Source organism: Durio zibethinus, chromosome 25 (assembly GCF_047325235.1).
Source record: "Durio zibethinus cultivar Kanyao isolate XHJ-2024 chromosome 25, ASM4732523v1, whole genome shotgun sequence".
NCBI classification, from domain to species: domain Eukaryota; kingdom Viridiplantae; phylum Streptophyta; class Magnoliopsida; order Malvales; family Malvaceae; genus Durio; species Durio zibethinus.
In genome coordinates, this window is record NC_143186.1 from 11,752,485 (window position 1) to 11,772,526 (window position 20,042).

General features: G+C 27.3%; 1 protein-coding gene across 1 annotated transcript; it reads left to right on the forward strand.

The window, feature by feature from the left end:
• The first annotated feature begins 18,034 nt into the window (after positions 1-18,034).
• On the forward strand, positions 18,035-19,721 carry LOC111275975 (tyrosine--tRNA ligase, chloroplastic/mitochondrial-like). The gene has a single exon (XM_022861650.2). It carries the CDS (start codon positions 18,171-18,173, stop codon positions 19,629-19,631), a length of 1,461 nt encoding a protein of 486 aa, XP_022717385.2. The 5' UTR covers positions 18,035-18,170; the 3' UTR covers positions 19,632-19,721.
• The last annotated feature ends 321 nt before the right edge of the window (positions 19,722-20,042 follow it).

The window sequence follows — 20,042 nt, forward strand, 5'->3', positions numbered from 1 at the left end:
ATGTATAAATCCATAGACCTACCACCAAACAAGATTTTTAAGAGTCACCACTAATTTTTTTTGTTTAGGTGTGACTAGCCACCTGATCAAATCTATCCCATTTAAAGAAGAGTACTAAGATTGACTTAGGTATCTTTAAATAGTAGATTCTAATCTACGAAACTAGATTTTAGGTTCGAAAGTATGGTTACATGTGAGAAAAGTTGTAGCACCTCTACAATACCCATCCAAAGGATGGTATCGGTTTCATTTCGAATTATTCAAGTCTTAAACATGTTTATAATTTATCAAAATATTTAATATTAAAAATTAATCTTAAAATTACTCCAATAGTTTGGTAATAATTTAAGATAATTCTTTCACATCAGGAATATCCATGAAGACTAGTGTTCCATCCTGAAGAGGCTCCGTTATTGGATTTATTAATATATTAGTTAAAAAAAATTAATAAAATCTTTCAATAGTTTAATAAAATTTACTTTGATGCAGATCTCTAAAAAACTTGATGAGATTTTAGTCGAAAGATATTTATAAAATTTTATTTTTGAAAAAATTCATTAAATCTTTCAATAATTTGTTAAGATTTACTTTGATGCAGATCTCACAGTAGTTTGATGAGATTTTATTTAAGATGCAATCTTCTAATAGTTTGATATGATGAAAATATGATATTTTATCAAAAAGTAATTTATAGAATTCTCCAATAGTAGAATCCATAAAAATTTAAATTCATGAAAAATCTTTCAATAGTTTGGTAGGATTCATGAATCAATTTTAAAAATATTTTATTATTATTTTTTCATAAATAAGTAGAATGAAACTCATAAAGAAAAAAAATCATAATAATAAGTAATGTATTTTTTAATTTAAAATAAAAAATAATAAGAGCAAATAAAAATAAACAAAATAAAATAAATAAAAAAATCAAAAAAAAAATGAAATGGAAAATAAAAAAAGAATATCAACAATCGGGTCGAGTTGTACATGGTAAAACACATGGATTTGGGAGCCTTAAATTATATACTTTTTTCAGAAGCGTTTGAGTATGCCTTTTTTTCTAAAATGGTTTTTTTTGTCTTCTCTCTAATTGATTTATAGGTACCCAAAAATTAATGAATAAATCCCAAAAGTCGACAGAGAATTTTCAAAAACTCAACAAATTGTTTAGAAAACTAAACTTAAAAATCCCTAGAATGCAAAATTCTATAGAAATTCAAACCCAAAAATGTCAAATCCCAATTTTAAAAAATCTAAATAAATCAAACCCAGAACCTATAACCTCTTGGTTGTTAAAAAAATTTCTTTTTTTTCTTTTAAGAGTATTTACATAATCTTTTTTTAATACTTTTCCCTTTTTTGTGTGTATGCTTGAATTCCATTTTATAGGTATTCAATTACTCTTTATTCTGGTAAATAAATCGAATCTAGGATTATAATTGCATGTTATTTGATTTTATTATAATTTTATTGTGATTTTGTAATCCGTGATTTGATTTTCAGTTTTTTAAGATTTATGTGAATCAAGCTAAAATCACTCATTTTTAAATTTCTCTTTTTTTTCTTACTTTTGACTTTTTTTTTTTTGAAAAACAAGTAAAATCAAATCAAATTAAATTAAAATTAAAAAATTTTCTTATTAGGTCTAAAGTTTCTCGATTGAACCCAATTAATGGTTGAAGGTCCTTTTTATTTTAAAAGATTTCAAATAAAATAAAGTATTTATAAATATTATTATTAAAATCTAAATATTATTAATATTTTAATAATTATATCAATATTATTAAAAATAAATTATTTAAAAAAATCAAATAAAAAAATTTTATTAACTCATTTAAATAATAAAAAATTTCTGCTCTTTTATAACATATAAATATTTTTTAAAAAATATTTTCCCAAAATTAATTATCGCAAAAAGAAACCAAACTTTCGTCGTCTTTAATATATTCAACAGACTAGTAGTGCTGATTGAATAAAGTGGCCCTTAGCGTCTGAGGTGACCTTTCAATTTCCATATTTAATACATTGATCGTAGTTGTTTCCTTAGTACACTACACACGCATTTTTGATAAGCACCTCATTTTCAGTTTCCCCATTTAATTGTCGTAGATGTCGGCTGATCACGAATCCCTATGGGGACCATCTTCACGGTATATCAGACAGTTATTGACTGTTGGATAGACCATCTTCATGGTATATCATAGAGTTATTGACTGTTGGACAGAATTGCGCGTGGCACGGACGGATTGGGTTCTGCGCGAACTTAGTATTCTATTCAAATCAGTTCATATTTATAAATGGAATAATCCAAAATTTGCTCAAATTATTTGTTTTTAAAAATTAAAAATAACAATATGTTAATTATTTGGTTATTCTTTAGTAATTTTATTTTTTAATTCCGTTTTTAAAAACATGAATAACTTAATATAATTTGTAATATTTACAATATAATTTTATATATATTTATCTCTATATGATATAAATTACATAATATATATTACATAAGTAAAAAATGTTAGAAACGATTTTAAAACAGTGGAACAACAATTTTACATAAATTACAATTATAAGTATTTTAATATATATAAACTTATTAATAATAAAAAAAGTTCTAATTGTGTTGAATTATGTTCAAAATCAGAGAATTTAGGTGAAATTTATCTTTAATTTTTTATTACCCCTGTTTAGAACAAGAAATTTTTGAAGAAAAAGAAAATTTTTTTCATGAGGGTTTTTTTTTTTTTTTTTTTGTGTGTATTTGGTTCACATGAAAATATAAGGTTATATGTGAAATTAGTGGATGTTCATGGCTTAGTCCTGGAAAACACGTTGAAGCTTCGTCGGAGATATGGCTATTCTAGAAATCCAATTTCTAAACTATAAAAGCAACGATGGCAACTACAAAGCTCATCTGCCTTCATCTTTTATGTCATCTGATTCTCACTTTTAGACTCTAAATCTCCCGATATCACACAATACAAACTCTAAATTCTTCAAAAATCCAATTTCAAAACTAATTAATCTTTCAAATTCACTTCAGCTTTTTCTTTCTCTCATCTCGGCTCGTCTTTCCAACGTCACTCATTCTTCAAACGTTGTGCAACTTGCAAGCTTCCTATAATGAACTTGGTAATAATTAATAAACACTCGAGTAAATTACATTAGATGATTTTCGTGAAATATTTTTATTTTTATTTTAGTTTTTAAATTTTAAAATTTGAATTTATGAAATTTTAAAAATGTTTCTAATTCATCAATATAAAAAAATTGATCACCTAACATAGATGTTTATTTAAATATCCACATGACAAAAAAATTTATTCATTTCATTTTTAAGACTAGTGTTTAAGATTAAAATTTAAAATTTAAGGTTTAGGCTAATGGATTTTGTTGTAGTAAATTAGATCTGAAAATTCATATTTATTATACGTATTACATGTAACATAATACTACTAATACATTTAAAATTAATTTATATCTAAATAATATAACATGACAAGATTAAGAAAATTATATATAAATAACATAATTAGACATAATTGATCTATTTATTTAAATAAAAATATTATTTAAATTAGTATTTAAATAAAAAATTATTTAAAAATTAAATATTTATAATATATTTAAATATCAAAATAATATTATAAATATAGATTATTAATTTATTTTTAAAAATAATTTTAAATAAATTTTAATATTTTTTATGTTATAAACAATATCGTATCTTAAGCATATCTTATTTTTTGTTATAAATATGACATGAATAATATCATATTTTAATTGTGACAATACAATTAAAATATAAAATATGATTATATTAAATTTATATATAATTTTTTTATATTATTTTTATATCACATCAATATATTATATTTAAAATTATCAAATCTTTAACACATAAAATTTTTACTTTTACTATTGGGTACAATAAGGGATTAAAGCCCTGGAGCTAAACAAACAAGGTAAATTATGAATATCTGAATGCAAAAAGTCATGATTTTCTCCGACCAAAGATTTCAAACTACCCACCTATTTCATAAGTCGCAGGCCTCTTTCCCCTCTATAATTGATTGATTGATTGATGATGTCATGAAACATACGGAAACAAGAAATCATGACCATAAATGCTTGAAAGCAATTGATTGATATAGCCAACAGTTGACGTTTTCAAACAATTTCAACCATTAAATTTTATGACTGGTGGATTGATACAAACTTTGACCAATGGTTATTTACTTTTAGCAGTTGGAGCAATTATCATATATAAGGGTTTTCCTACATTGATTATCATAGTTTTGTTTTCGGGTCAAAGATATTTTTTTGTTATTTTTATTAATTAATTTTTTAATTTATTTAATTTAAAAATAAAAAAATCAAATATAAATGATATGTAGGCATTTTTATCTATTTTATTTTCTCACAAAATTTATTTAATTAAAAAATAAAAGTAAAAAAATAAAATGCTTCTTATTATGGCAGCTATGTTGGTATGGCGAAAATGAATGAAAAGCTATATGAATATATTATTTTCAAGTCGATTGATCGAAAAACTGATATATTCTAATAGACTGTAGGATTAAAAATAAAAAGAGAAGGAATCTGTAAATAAGAAAAAAGAATTCTCTTATTTTTATCTATTGATCTAAAAAAATTTTTTGGCAATAATTCGTCAATTTTAATCTAAGTTGCATTTTGTCTTTTTCAGGTAGCTTTGACACCTATTTAGTTAGCTGAACATTAGTCATAACCGGAAACCCAAAAAATAAAAAAATAAAAAAAATGTGAAAAGGAAAAAATATAAAACATTTATCTAATTAAAAATAAAAATAAAAACATAAAAAATTTAAAAAAGTGAAAAAATGGAAAAAAACAAAAACAAAAAACAAAAAACAAGAAATGAACAGAGCCATAAAAGGTGGCACATAGGCATTTTCTTCTTTTTATATTTAAGGTTATGAGGATTTGAACCATGATTATTGAGATTAAGAATTCATCACTTTACTAATAGATCACATTTGACTATGAAAACATTTTTATTGACCTTAAAATATTAATTTTAAAATTAAAATATTAAATAATAATTTTATTAATTTATAAATAAATATTAAATTAAATTAAATAATAAAATATATATTTTTTTATGTACCTTAAAATACATTAGGACAAAGCACTCTATATATCTCAAAATATATTAGAACAAAATACTTTAAACATGCTTTCGATCTGGTCTGATTTCTCTTAAAAAACTTGATCTGTCCCAACTCGATCTTGATTTAAAAAAAAAAAATCACTTCCAACGTCACTCATTCTTCAAACCTTGTTCAACTTACAAGCTCCTTATAATTAACTTGGTAATAATTAATAAACACTCAAGTAAATTACATTAGATGATTTTTGTGCAATATTTTAATTTTAATTTTAATTTTAGGTTTTAAATTTTAAATTTGAATGTATGATATTTTAAAAATGTTTCTAATTCATCGATATAAAAAAATTGATCACCTAACATAGATGTCTATTTAAATATCCACAAAACAAAAAAATATATTCATTTCATTTTTAAGACTAGCGTTTAAGATTAAAATTTAAAATTTAAGGTTTAGGTTAACGGATTTTGTTGTAACACATTAGATCTGGCAAATTCGTATTATCATATCGTATTTCGTGTCAAACATCATTTTAAATATGACATAAATAACTTTGACACGAATATGATATGAATATTTAAATAACACAAATAACTTAAATATGAATATGAAACATTTATTATACGTGTTACATGTCACAAAACACTACTAATACATTTAAAATTAATTTAAACCCAAATAACATGACATGACAATATTAATATGATTATACACAATTAGACACAATTAATCTATTTTTTTAAATAAAAATATCATTTAAATTAACATTTAAACAAAAAAATATTTAAAAATTTAATATTTATAATCTACTTAAATATCAAAATGATATGATAAATATGATTATTAATTTTTTTAAAAAATAAATTAAAATAAAAATTAAAAAATTTTATATTATAAATAATATCATATCTTAAGTATCTTATTATTATTTGATGCGAATATGACAAGAATAATATCGTGTTTTCACTTAATCGATATGATTAAGATAAAAAATATGATTACACTAAACTCATACATAATTTTTTATATTATTTTTATATTATATCATTATATTATATTTAAAATTGTCAAGTTTATAACACATAAAATTTTTACTTTTACTATTGGGTACAACGGGGGATTAAAGCCTTGGAGCAAAATAAACAAGCTTAAATGTGAATATCTGAATGCAAAAAGTGATGATTTTCTTCAACCTAACATTTCAAACTACCCACCTACTTGATAAATCTCAAGCCTCGTTTCCCTCTATGATTGATTGATTGATTGATGATATTCATGAAATATATGGAAATAAAAAATCATGATCATAAATGCTTGAAAGCAGCTTATTGATACAGCCAATAGTTGAAGTTTTCAAATAAATTTCAACCATTACATTTTATAACCGGTGGATCGATAGAAACTTTGATCGATGATTGTCCACTCATAACAGCTCGAGCAACTATCATATATGAGGGGTCTTCCTACATTGATTATCATTGTTTTTTTTTTTTTTTTTTGGGTTAAAAATATTTTTTTGTTATTTTTATTAATTAATTTTTTAATTTATTTAATTCAAAAATAAAAAATCAAATGCAGATGATATGTAGATATTTTTATCCATTTTATTTTCTCACAAAATTTATCTAATTAAAAAAATAATAATATAAAAAATTAAAAAACAAAAATGCTTCTTATTATGGCAGCTATGTTGGCATGGCGAAAATGAACAAAAAGCTATATGAATATATTATTTTCAAGTCGATTGATATATAAATTAATATATTCTAATAGATTGAATGAGTAAAAATAAAAAGAAAAGGAATCTATAGATAAGAAGGAAGCATTCTCCTATTTTTATCTATTGATCTAAAAAACTCTTTTTGACAATAATTCGCCAATTTCAATCGAAGTTGCACCTTGTCTTTTTCAGGTAACTTTGACACCTGTTTTAGCTTGTAGGACATTAGTCATGGCCAGAAACCCAAAAAATAGAAAAAAAAAAGTGAAAAGGAAAAAATATAAAACATTTATATAATTAAAAATAAAAATAAAAGGAAAAAATAAAACATTTATCTAATTAAAAATAAAAATAAAACCTAAAAAAAATTAAAATAAAGTGAAAAAAAATGAAGACAAAAAGACAAAAGAAAAAAAATCAAAAAACAAGAAATGAAACTGAGCCATAAAGGGTGGCACGAATGCTTTTTCTTCTTTTTATGTTTGAGGCTATAAAGATTTGAACCATGATTATTGAGATTAAGAATCCAGCACTCTATTAATAGACCACATGACTCTTGGTTATGCAAACTGTCATAACATATAGATTCGAATATCTATCGTTAGATATTGACTTAATGAGTCGCCACCAATCTTTTTTATCTAGGTGCGATTGGTTACCTAAGAAATATATCCTTTTAAAAAACACCTAAGCTTAAAGGTCTCTAAAAAAATAGGTTCAGGTCTATTAATCAGAACATGGTTCGAGAGTTCGGTTACGTGTGAGGAAGGTTATAGCACCCTCATAACGCCCATCGAAAGATGGTACTAGCTTAAGTTTGTGCTATCCAATAAGCCTTAAAAATTTATCAAGTAATTAATTATTGAAAATTATTCTCAATTGACTCCAATACTTTTAACAGAAAATTAAAAAAAAAATTTTCACCTCAAGAGTATGCAAAGAAATTACTGTTTTACTTGCAGAGGCTCTATCGTCGGATTGTTTAACATTTATATTTCTCAAGAAAAGAAAAGAAATAAAAACTCAATTTTAGATATAAATCCTTTTCTTTTCCAAAAAAACTTATTGCTTTTGTACAAAGAAAATTGATACTTTCAATTTTTTCTTAAAACATTTTTTTTGACAACATTTTAAAGAAAAATTAGTACTTTCAACTTTTTTTCAAAATGTTTTTTTTTTAAATATTAATTTCAAGAAAAATTGATACTTTCAATTTTTTCCTAAAAATATATATTTTTAAAACCTTTTTATTTTCAAGAAAAATTGATACTTTCAACTTTTCCTAAAAATATATATATTTTTTAAAACACCTTTTTTATTTTCAGAAAAATTGATACCTTCAACTTTTTCTAAAAAATATATTTTTTAAAACCCCTTTTTTTATTTTCAAAAAAATTGATACTTTTAACTTTTCCTTAAAAATATATATATTTTTAAAAAAAATTTATTTTAAGAAAATCATAAAAAATAAGAAATAAAAATAAAATAAAGATAAACCAAATAATTCTAATTAAAATAATAATAATAATAATAAATAAATAAATAAATAAAAAACCTTAGGCGACTCAGCTCAGAGGTTGAGATTCGGGTCGGCTCCAGAAAGGTGAATGGCTCGAAAACACGGCTCGACGGGAGGCAGTTCAGTTCGGCTCGACACCAGGGGTTGGTTGGCAATTGGGTCAGACACGGGTCAGTGTCCTGGTCGGGTTGAACCTAACAAAAACAAGTGGATCCTCTAGGTTGATTTAACGCCAAAACGATGTCATCTTGAACAAGTATAAAAAGCCAAAAATCTTATTTTTTTGCCAGACGCTTCTCCCCTTCCTCTCTCTTCCCCTTAGTTTTCTCTCCCTTTCTCTCTACTTGCGAAGAACGCCGATAGAATTCTCACCAATTTTTAGGTTTTTTCACTGAAAACTGGGTATTTCTCCAGAAAAGTAGCCGAAAAACTTAAATATCGACAGAAAATTCGTCGGATTCTAGAAAATTTTCAAAAATTTTCCAAAAAAAACTTCAAAAAATTTAAAAAAATCTTCTAAAAATCTTAAACTGCATCTAAACACCTTTTGTTTCTGTTTCACCTATCTATTACATTTTTCTCCCTATTTGTGTGTGTTCTTTCCCTTATGTTCCAGCACCTATTTATAGGGATTGATCAAAAGAGTTTTTGATCAATCTCAATTCCTTTTGGGATTAGGATTCATTCTTTGAATTCAATCCAAACTCTTTCAATCCCTTGATTCATGGCAGAACCTCCTTCTAGAACAAAAAATTATATCTATCAAATAATAATTCAAACAAAATTCAGAACAGATAAACCCAAAAAAAATAATAATCATAATAGATAAATATACATTGATAGATAAATAATAAAAAATATATTAATAAATAATAAAAACGTATATACATTAATAGATAAATAAAAAAGATTAATAGATAAATAATAATAAAAAATAGATATTTATAAATAAATAAAAATAAAAAATACAAATACAAATAAAAATGGGCTTATCCATTTGGATCAAGCCCAATTGATCCGGGCCTGGACCAAATTGGGTGTCTATAGCTGGCCTTCTTTGCGCATTTTTTGTGAAACAAAAATTGTGTAAAGATGTAGACACCCATTCAAAACTCAACTGAATTTTTTTTTGCTTTTTTTATTTTTTTTTTTGTTTTTTAAAAATTTTGATCAAAGCTCATCTAAACAAAAGCTCAATGACTTTGAAAAATAAATAAAGCTCCTCTAAATAGAGGCTCAACAACTTTGAAAAAATAAATAAAACTCCTTTAAACAAAGGCTCAACGACTTTTGAAAGATGAACAAAACTCCTCTAAGCAGAGGCTCAACGACTTTGAAAAAATAAATAAAACTCCTCTAAACAAAGGCTCAACGACTTTGAAAAAATAAATAAAGCTCCTCTAAGCAGAGGCTCAACGACTTTGAAAAATAATTAAAGCTCCTCTAAACAGAGGTTCAATGACTTTTGAAAAATAAATAAAGCTATTCTAAACAGATGCACTACAACTTTGAAAAAGTAAATGCTCATTGACTATCATGTCCAAAAGAGTTAAAAATCATGTTTGAAGAAATTTCAAGAGATTATGCCCAAAGGTCTTACAAATCAATCATGATACCCAGATATATCCTATTTCAAGGATTAGAAATTTACCTAAAAAGCTTTTTCTCAAATTTGAAAATGTTTTCACATATGTCTTCTCTATGTGAGATTTTGGAATACGCCTGTTTCTTGAATTTATGTATTATATTTTCTTCAATGTAGTATATGCTATGCAATGCGTATGAAATTCAATGCATGTTATGCAAATGTTGGCTAATTAATTCCTATTCAATTATGGTACTCAAGTTTCTTAAGATCTTTTCTTGGCCCTCGAACCCTTGATTCTTCAAAGATCAAGTTACGCTGTTCTTCTAAGATCAAGCCAGTGTAACTCTAAATCATCTCTTTCATTTAGTTATCACATTCTTTCTGTAAGAAAATCTCTTTTTAAATTCGATGTCCTTATCAGAAACTGAACATCTCGATTCTATCTTTATCACTTTTGACTTCTTTAGTGTAATGTAAAATCTTTCATGCCATTGTTCATTTATCAATCATTATTTCAAACTCAAAAAGTAAGAATGCATTTGCACATTTCTTTCATTGTAAGGTATTAAGAAGAAAAGAATAAGAATGATTGGGAAATAATTAATAGAAGAGGCACACAAAGAGTGAAATAAAATGTCTTTTGTTAGCAAAAATGTTGGCAAACTTTGGCCAAGAAAGAATTACAAAAATAGGCATAGGGAAACAATGCCCAAAAATGAACAATCGGACAATCATGATAACACATCTCGAAGTTCTTCTGAAAACTCAATCATCTGATGTACTTAACAACTTAGAGCTCCTTCAAATTTGCTAGCCTTTCAGCCAATGAATTTTTAGATTTGATGCTGTATTCTCTTTATCTAAGCTACTTTTTCAAGTTTTTAACTTAGATAAACACCATATGACTCAAACCGCCCTTTTAGAGTTTTTGTCTTAAGTATTCTTGTTTCATTTTTTTTATTTTTTTGTCTTTTTTTTCTTTTTAAGCATAGTATTTCTTCACAGCATCAGAATTTATAAGATAAGGCAAATCATTTCCATCTATCTTAGTTAGTATCAGTGCTTCACCCGAGAAAGCCTGTTTCACCACATGTGGCTCTTTCCAATTATCGTGCTAGGTTGAGAGGATTCTTTTTAAGATCAACTCTTCTCCTTAAAAGCAACGAGGTCAAACTTTTTTATCATGAGCCTTTATTATTCTTCTTTGATATAACTGACCATGGCATAATGTAGTTAATCTCTTTTTTTCTATGAAATTTAACTGTTCATAGCATTTTCGAATCTATTCAGCTTCTTCCAATTCAACTTCTTTTAGAACCCTTAAAGATGGGATCTCTACTTCCACTGGTAATACAACTTCCATCCCATAAACTAAAAAAAATGAGGTTACCTCAGTAGAGATGTGCACTGACGTTTGATATGCATACAGTGTAAATGGTAACTTCTCATGCCAATCTTTATAAGTCTCAGTCATTTTTTTAAGAATTCTTTTTATGTTTTTGTTAGCTGCCTCAACTGCCCCATTCATTTTCGGATGATATGGTGCTAAGTTATGATGCTTGATTTTGTATTGAGCACATATTTCTTGTATTATCTTATTATTTAGATTCTTGACATTGTCTGAAATAATTCTCTATGAAAGTTCATATCTACAGATGATCTCTCTTTTTATGAACTTACAAACTACAGATCGTTTTACATTTGCATATGATGCTGTCTCTACCCATTTTGTGAAGTAATCTATCATCATAAAAATAAACTTATGTCCATTAGAAGCTTTTGGGATGATAGGACAAAGACATCCATGCCTCACATTGAGAATGGCCAAGGTGGCCAAAACATATAAAGCAGATGGCAGAGCATGGATCTTATAAGCATATATCTGGTATTTATGGCATTTACGAGCATAGTCAATGCAATCACTCTTCATTGTCAATCAGTAGTATCATGCTCTCATAATCTATCTCACCATTATATGTCCACTTGCATGTGCCTCACATATTTCATCATGCATCGCTTCAATGATTTTTCTTACTTTAGCCTTACTTACGCATCTCAGTAGTGCTTGATCATGACTTTTTTTGTACAGAACATCCTCATCCAGGAAAAAACTCATAGTTAATCTTTGGATGACCCTTTTATCGTTCTCTGTTGCTTGAACTGGATATTGCTTATCCTTAATATAGTATAAGATATCATAATACCAAAGCTTCTTATCCTCTTCTTCTTTTACATTGGAGCAATGAGTTGGTATATCCTTAACATCTATATGATGGGTTGAATGTCAGTATTGTCATTAATTCAAATCATTACAGCCAGAATTACCAAGGCATCAAAAATCAGATTCTTCTTTCGAGGTAAATGGTCAAACTGCATATTTTCAAAATGCTTTATTAACTCTAAAATATACTTATAATATGGAACGAGTTTTGAATCTCTCGTTTCTCATTCTTCTTTCAACTGATATATAACTAGAGCTGAGTCTTCAAACACTTTTAATGCTTTTACTCTTATATCTATAGCAGCTTGTAAACCCATGACACATTTCTCATATTCAACGATGTTATTTATGTAATTAAAATTTAACTTTATTGTTACAGGATAATATTGTTATTCTGAAGAGATTAGAATCACGTCAACTCTATGTCCCAAGGCATTGGCAGTTCCATCAAAATACATTCTCCAATACTTTTCTTCATGCTTCCCCTTCTTCAATTAGAAAATAGTCATTAGATCTTCATCAAAAAATTTTAATCTCATAGGTTCATATTCTTCAGTAGCACGATCTGCAAAGAACTCAGCTATAGCACTCCCTTTTATTACCTTTTGGCTTACATATATAATATCATATTCTGATAGCATTACTTGCCATCTAGCAATTCTTCCAAACAAAAAAAGCTTCTCGAAGATGTATTTAATTGGATCTAGTTTTGCTATGAGCTATATGGTATGATAGAGCATATACTGTCTGAGTCTTTTGGTGGTCCACGTTAATGCACAACACATTTTCTCCAATAAAGAATACTTAAATCATATTCTGTGAACTTTTTACATAGATAGTAAATAGCTCTCTCCTTTCGACTAGACTCATCTTGTTGCCTCGGTACACATCTCATTGAATTATCACACACTGTCAAATATATAATTAAGGGTTTCCCTGGAATAGGTGGCACCAACACTGAAAGATTTAACAAGTATTGTTTAATTTTATCAAAAGTCACATGGCATTCCTCATTCCATTCTCCTATTGGCATAGTAAATAATAACATTCAATTATTATTAATAAAATATTTTATTTTGATCCTATCAAATTATTAGAGAATTTGCATCTTAACTTAAATATTATCAAACTATTAAAAGATTTAATATATTTTTAAAAATAAATTTACAAGAAAATCTCACCAAATTATTATAAGATCTGCATCAAAGTAAATATTACCAAATTATTGAAAGATTTTACTAATTATTTTCTTGAATAAAAATATATTAATGAACTTGATAATGAAACCTTTTCAGAATGGGACATTAGTTTGCATGAATACTACTGAGATAAAAAAATTATCTTAAATTGCTACCAAATTATTAGAATAAATTTAAGATTAATTTCTAATAATTAAATGATTTTGTAAAATTAAAAGAATATTTTAAGGCTTGAATAATTTAAAATTAAATTAGTATTATTTTTTAGATAGAAGCTGTGAGGATGCTATAACCTACTTTACGTATAATTGTATTCTTGAACCTAAAATTTGGTTAGAATCTACTATTTAAAGATATCAAAATCAATCTTAGGACTCCTTTTTAAATAAGACAGATTCAGTTAGGTGGCTAATCATACTTAAATAAAAAAAATTGGTGATAATTTCTTTAATCCATATTTAGTGATAGGTCAATAGATCTATATATTATGATATTTACTGGTGAGTTAATGGCGGTCGAAGGGGTTTATGGTGGCTAGGTTTTGGGTTTATTAGTATTTTCTAGAAAAGTTTAAGTTACTGACGGTTGATTGAATTTTTTAGCATTGGAATTCGTATATTTGGCCAAAAACTTAGGGTAGTTTAAGTGTTTAGGTTGGTTTAGAAAGAAGGCAGAGAAACCAATTCTAGAGAGAGAAAGAGAAAAAGACAGGTTTGAGGAAACAATAGAATTTTAGCTTTTATACAACATTGAAACGGCACCGTTTTGGAGATCTTAGACCTATTTATTGACTTGTTGACCCACATATCGACTCGCGCTCCAACCTACTTGATTCACAGGTTTTCATTTTTTTTTTGTTTATTTTCTATTTTGAATTTTATTTTATTTTATTTTTGTTTATTTTTTATTTTATTTTTGTTTTATTTTTCAATATTATTTATATATATTTTAATATTTATTATTTTAAATGGTTGGTTAAAATAAAGTGGTTAGAAAAGAAAAAAAAATATTTTTACACTATGTTTGTATGAGTTTAATATATTTGAATGACTTTTTGATATCTAATTGCATTTTTTATATTTATTATGTGATTTATTAAATATATTGCATAATTGCATGATATTATTTGTATAATAATTTTTGCATGATAATTTTTTATCATTTTAATTTATTTTTTTAATTAAAAAAGGTAGTTTTCCACAAAAAAAATAAAATTTTAATCGTACCAAATTATTGAAAAATTTTAAATTTTGAATTAAGTCTTATTAAACTATTGAATGACTTAATGAATTTTCTTGAAAAAATATTTTTTTAAAATTTTACTAACATATTGAAGGATAATTTTTAACAGAAAATCTCATCAACATATTAGAATATATTTTTGAAACTAAATTTTTTCTTTATAAAAATTAAATTTTGATTGGCAAATAAAATTTTTTTCGCAAAAATTAAATGAATCCGATGATAAAACCTTTTCAAAGAGAAACATTAGTTTCTGCAAATACTTCTAAGGTAAAAAAATTATCTTAAATTACTATTAAATTATTGAAGTAATTTTAAGATTAATTTTTAATAATTAAATTATTTGATAAATTATAAAGATGTTTTAAAGCTCGTATAACCTGAAATTAAACTTGTATTATCCTTTAGATAGATGTTGTGAAGGTGTTATAATCTTTTTCACGTATAACCGTACTCCCAAACTTAAATTTGATTTCATAGATTAAAATTTATCTTTTAAAGATACCTAATTCAAGTTTGAGACTTTTCTTTAAAAAGAGATGGATTCAAATGACCAATCACATATATACAAAAAAGATTTATGGCAACTCCTAAAATCTATGTTTAGTGATAAGTTCATAAATCTATACGTTAGGATAGTATATTTCAAATGTGAAATAGTTTAGTTATCAAATTATAGATATTAAAAAAAATTATTTCATCAATTATCTGTGAACTTTTTAAACTTTTTGGGATGTATCAATATTTTATTCACATTTGTAAATAAAAAAAATTCTATATCATAATTAATGAACTCCATTTAAACTTGGTTAAAATTTGGTATGCATTTGTATGTATTATTACCGTGAACGAGTAATACTTGGACATCATTTTTATTCCAGGTAATTATTTTTATTTCCTAACTTTACATATGAAAAATTCCAAGGAAGAAGCAGAAAAATTCCAAGGATTGAAAATTGAAGTATTGAGAAGAAGAAATGACTTAAAAATTTTGGACATCCCTCTCGTCTGATAATGATACCCATCAAAAAACCCTGTTGTGGCATCAGATATGAGGTAAAGCATTAGCCATGGATAGTTTGATGCGGTCATCAAAAAATGATGAAAAACCCAACTTCCTTTCCCAATTTCCTTTACCCACGTCACATTATAATAAGAAATGTCATTGCCAATCACACCATTTTTAACATTAGCGTCCAAATCCCATGTCCCATTGAAACTTGCCCTCAGAGTATTGTTATCCTTCCCGTGAATGCTAGTATAGTCATGGTATATCGTAGGCATGTTCATGCAACCTTTGCCGAAGCACGGAAACTGAGAATCCTGCCGGAAGGGCTTCGATTTCTTGCAGTTTTCCGGTCATATAGCAGCTAATGTGTATGTTACCACTTTTGAGCATTATCACCAACATTGCCATGGCCATGGTTCATCTTCAACTTGGCCTTTTTTTCCCAAATAAATTTCTTTCTCAGCAGCATATAAGTCAATCGTTTTTGCCTTTATTTCTCCATATGACCCATTTAACATTCCGAGCATGTTATCAACATTAGCCACCTAGCTTGTGAATTAACCTGACTTCACTCCAAGAAAACAATAAGGAATTGACGAAGTTTAGTGGAAACGTAACAAATTAATCATAGGTTTGATAAAAATATGATTCTTTTAAGCCAATAATTTAAAATCAAATTCCTCCAATGTTTCACAGACTATTTCACTCATTTTAGGATTAAAAATTGATACTAAAACTTTTATGAAAGTCACTTTAAAATTTTTTTTATGCGTATGATTTATTTTTAGATTACGTTTTTCTTACTTGAATGATTACTGATTGGGTTTTGACATAACAAAGATCGTTGATATTTGACAATTAAGATAATTTACCAAAGATGTTGCATTATCAATGTCGAAGCAATCTGCCATCCTTGGACCTCCCATGTTGGAAACCTCTTCACCAACCTCATTGCATTGGTTCCACGACTCAATAGCCACCCTTTGATTATCTCTTCTCATTCCAGGATCTCCGAGCCGATATGTAATCTTTGGTACTAGCCATAACATGAAACTCAAAACAGAGAAAAAAAAAGAAAAAAGAAAAAATCATTATCAGACGCAGACAGCCCCATCTCCAATTTACCTCCATTATCAATTTTCTCTAGCTAGAACTTCCAAGCTCAGAGAACAAAAGTTTTGTCACAAATAGACCAAGCAGCTAGTCCTCGCGTTTTATAATGTCTTGTGGCAATAAAAGAAGTTGTTATGCCATTGAGGCCATGTCTTAGCAAGAACGATAAAGTTTTAATTTAATTTTATGTTAAATTTATTTAGTTATACGTTAATTTATCTGTTTGATTTGATTTTTTTTATGATATATAATGCTTAATTTAATTGGTTGTAATAGTAATATCTATTTGCATATATTGTTTTTATTCTTCTTAAAAAATGGTTGTTAATGTCCGTAAGTTTGAAATCTTTATGCATTGCCAATTGAATCGAAATTAGGGAGCTGTAATAGGATTTTCCCACACGTTTGAGGTTTTGACCTCTTTAATTAGTGTTTGGTAGGAAACTTTCTAACCCGTGAGATAGTCTTGCTTCAGGTTACACTAATATTTTTAAGAATCCCAGTCAGCCTTGGCCTCTTTGAGTTGCAGTTATTATTTTATTAGATAAATAATTTTTCATTTTTATTTAAATATAATTTTATAAAAAAAATTTTAAGTTTATGTGCAGAGACTTTGACTTAGTTCTTCTATATTTAAACTCGATTAGTCTTAAAACAATTTGGCACAAACTCGGTTTATCGCCTCTAGCTCAAGTTTGGGTATTTCTCAATATTTTTACAATATTTTATTTGTACGTGTTCAGGGTAATTATCAATTTAACTAAAAATAAAAATAAAATAAATTTTAAAATAAATAATACTAATTTTTTAATAAAAAGAAATATAAAAAACATGGCAATTCTGTGTTTCAAAAATAAAATTATTGTATTTTATTGAATATATTATTTTTATGCAAAAGATATCACAATTTAAAGATAGAGGATCAGATTGTGACTATAAAAATATATTTTAAATTTATTAAATATCATTTCATAAAAATAATTACATTTTTACTAAAATATAACTGTATAATATATCTAAATTAAACCCGAATTTAATACATACAATTTTACTATCATGCAAGTTGCAAATATTTCTTTAAGAAGATTTCAAATTTGGGCTTTAGACTATTGCTAAATTCTAAAACCAAATACTAATAAATGGGCTGATAAGCTCCAAAATCCAACTACTCGAAAGCCAGCCGGCGGCTTATCCCTTTTTCTCTTCCAATTCCCACATCTTCTTTCTTGTTCTCTCTGCTTTAAGACTCAAAGGAAAGCCACAGTAACCCAGGTCAGCCTTTCCCTGCTTTTGTTTTTGTTTTTTTTCTTTTTCATATTATTATTTCATATTCAAAGAATGCATTGTTAATTGCTTAAAATAGCTACACAAATTTTTTTTTGGTTGCTTTTTGACCTTGAAACAAAACCCTGTTTATGGCTTCAAGGACTTTCCTTTGCTTCCACCATGGAAAACTCTTACTTCCCTTTACGACCACCAAGTTTATTCCTTCTTCTAAAAGAAGCTTTTCTTCCATAAGCTGTAGCCTAAACACTTCGCAGCATATTCTTGAATCAAAATCTCAACTGGGTAGTCCCACAAATGTTGTTAAAATACTTGAAGAAAGAGGATTGCTAGAATCCATAACCAATGAAAATCTCAGGTTGGCTTGTTCAGACCAAACTGCTGGTCCTCTTAAAGTTTACTGTGGTTTTGACCCAACTGCTGAGAGCTTACATTTGGGAAACCTTTTGGGGCTCATTGTACTTTCTTGGTTCCAAAGATGTGGTCATAAAGCTGTTGCCTTGATTGGTGGTGCTACTGGTAGAATTGGTGACCCTTCAGGAAAAAGCCAAGAAAGACCCGAACTTGATTTGAAAACATTGGAAAAAAACATTGTTGGAATTATGGATACTATAAATAGGATTCTAGGTAAAAATTTAGATATCGGTTCTCAAAAAAACTCAAACTTTGTGATTTTAAATAATTATGATTGGTGGAAAGAGGTTAGGTTGCTTGATTTTCTTAAACAAGTCGGTAGATATGCGAGGGTGGGGAGTATGATGAGTAAGGAGAGTGTTAAGAAGAGGTTGGAATCAGAACAAGGAATGAGCTATACTGAGTTTACTTATCAGTTGTTACAAGGTCATGATTTTTTATACCTTTTTAAGAATGAAGGTGTTAGTGTTCAAATTGGTGGGAGTGATCAGTGGGGTAATATTACTGCTGGCACTGAATTGATAAGGAAAATTTTACAAGCAGAAGGAGCTTATGGGTTAACATTCCCTCTTTTGTTGAAGAGTGATGGCACTAAGTTTGGGAAATCAGAGGATGGTGCAATTTGGCTTTCACCTTCTATGCTGTCTCCATATAAGTTTTACCAGTATTTCTTCTCTGTTCCAGATGCAGATGTGGTGAGGTTTCTTAAAATTCTTACTTTCTTGAACATGGAAGAGATAAAGGAGCTGGAGAGTTCAATGACAAGACCAGGCTATGTGCCTAATACAGTCCAGCGGAGACTTGCTGAGGAAATTACTCGTTTTGTTCATGGTGAAGATGGTTTGAATGAAGCTCTTAAGGCAACTGAAGCATTGAGGCCAGGATCAGAGACAAAATTGGATTGGAAAACCATTGAAGGGATTGCTGAGGACGTTCCATCTTGCTCCTTGCCTTACAATCAAGTGTTGAATCTTTCGATTGTTGATCTTTCTGTCTCTTCTGGTTTGTTTGAGAGCAAATCAGCTGCCCGTCGTCTATTGAAGCAAGGAGGTCTCTACTTGAACAACAATAAAGTAGATAATGAAAGTAAAAGAATAGAGGCCGAAGACATTGTGGATGGCAAAGTTCTTCTTTTATCTGCTGGCAAGAAGAACAAGGTGGTTGTAAGAATGTCTTGACTGGTTGTAGTGGTACTTGATTCTAATATATTAAACAAAGTTTTGGATTTAATGATATATTAACAAAAGAAAGGTAATATTTTCGCATAAGGTGGTTCTCATATCAGTTGCAAAAGTATTTATTGTTAGCTTTTAGACATGGTCTTTTTTTGTATACATCATTTCTTTTCTTTGTCTTGTTTACAAAATTATATCCTTTGATTTTTTGGGCAAGGAATGGCCAGGTTTTCAATTTTGCTATCTGCCATCACAAGTTGTTGAAAATACACTTGCTATTAAATTGTAAAATATGATATGATATACAGATGGCTAAACATAATGGTCTTAGCATGCATGTTATAAACTATGAAATGCCACATTCTAGCAAGAAGAACTAGGTGGTTGTGAGAATGTCTTGACTGGCTGTAGTGG

Bases quoted from the DNA above. Each gene is read 5' to 3' on its own strand.
- LOC111275975 (XM_022861650.2), top strand. From the start codon at position 18,171: ATGGCTTCAAGGACTTTCCTTTGCTTCCACCATGGAAAACTCTTACTT.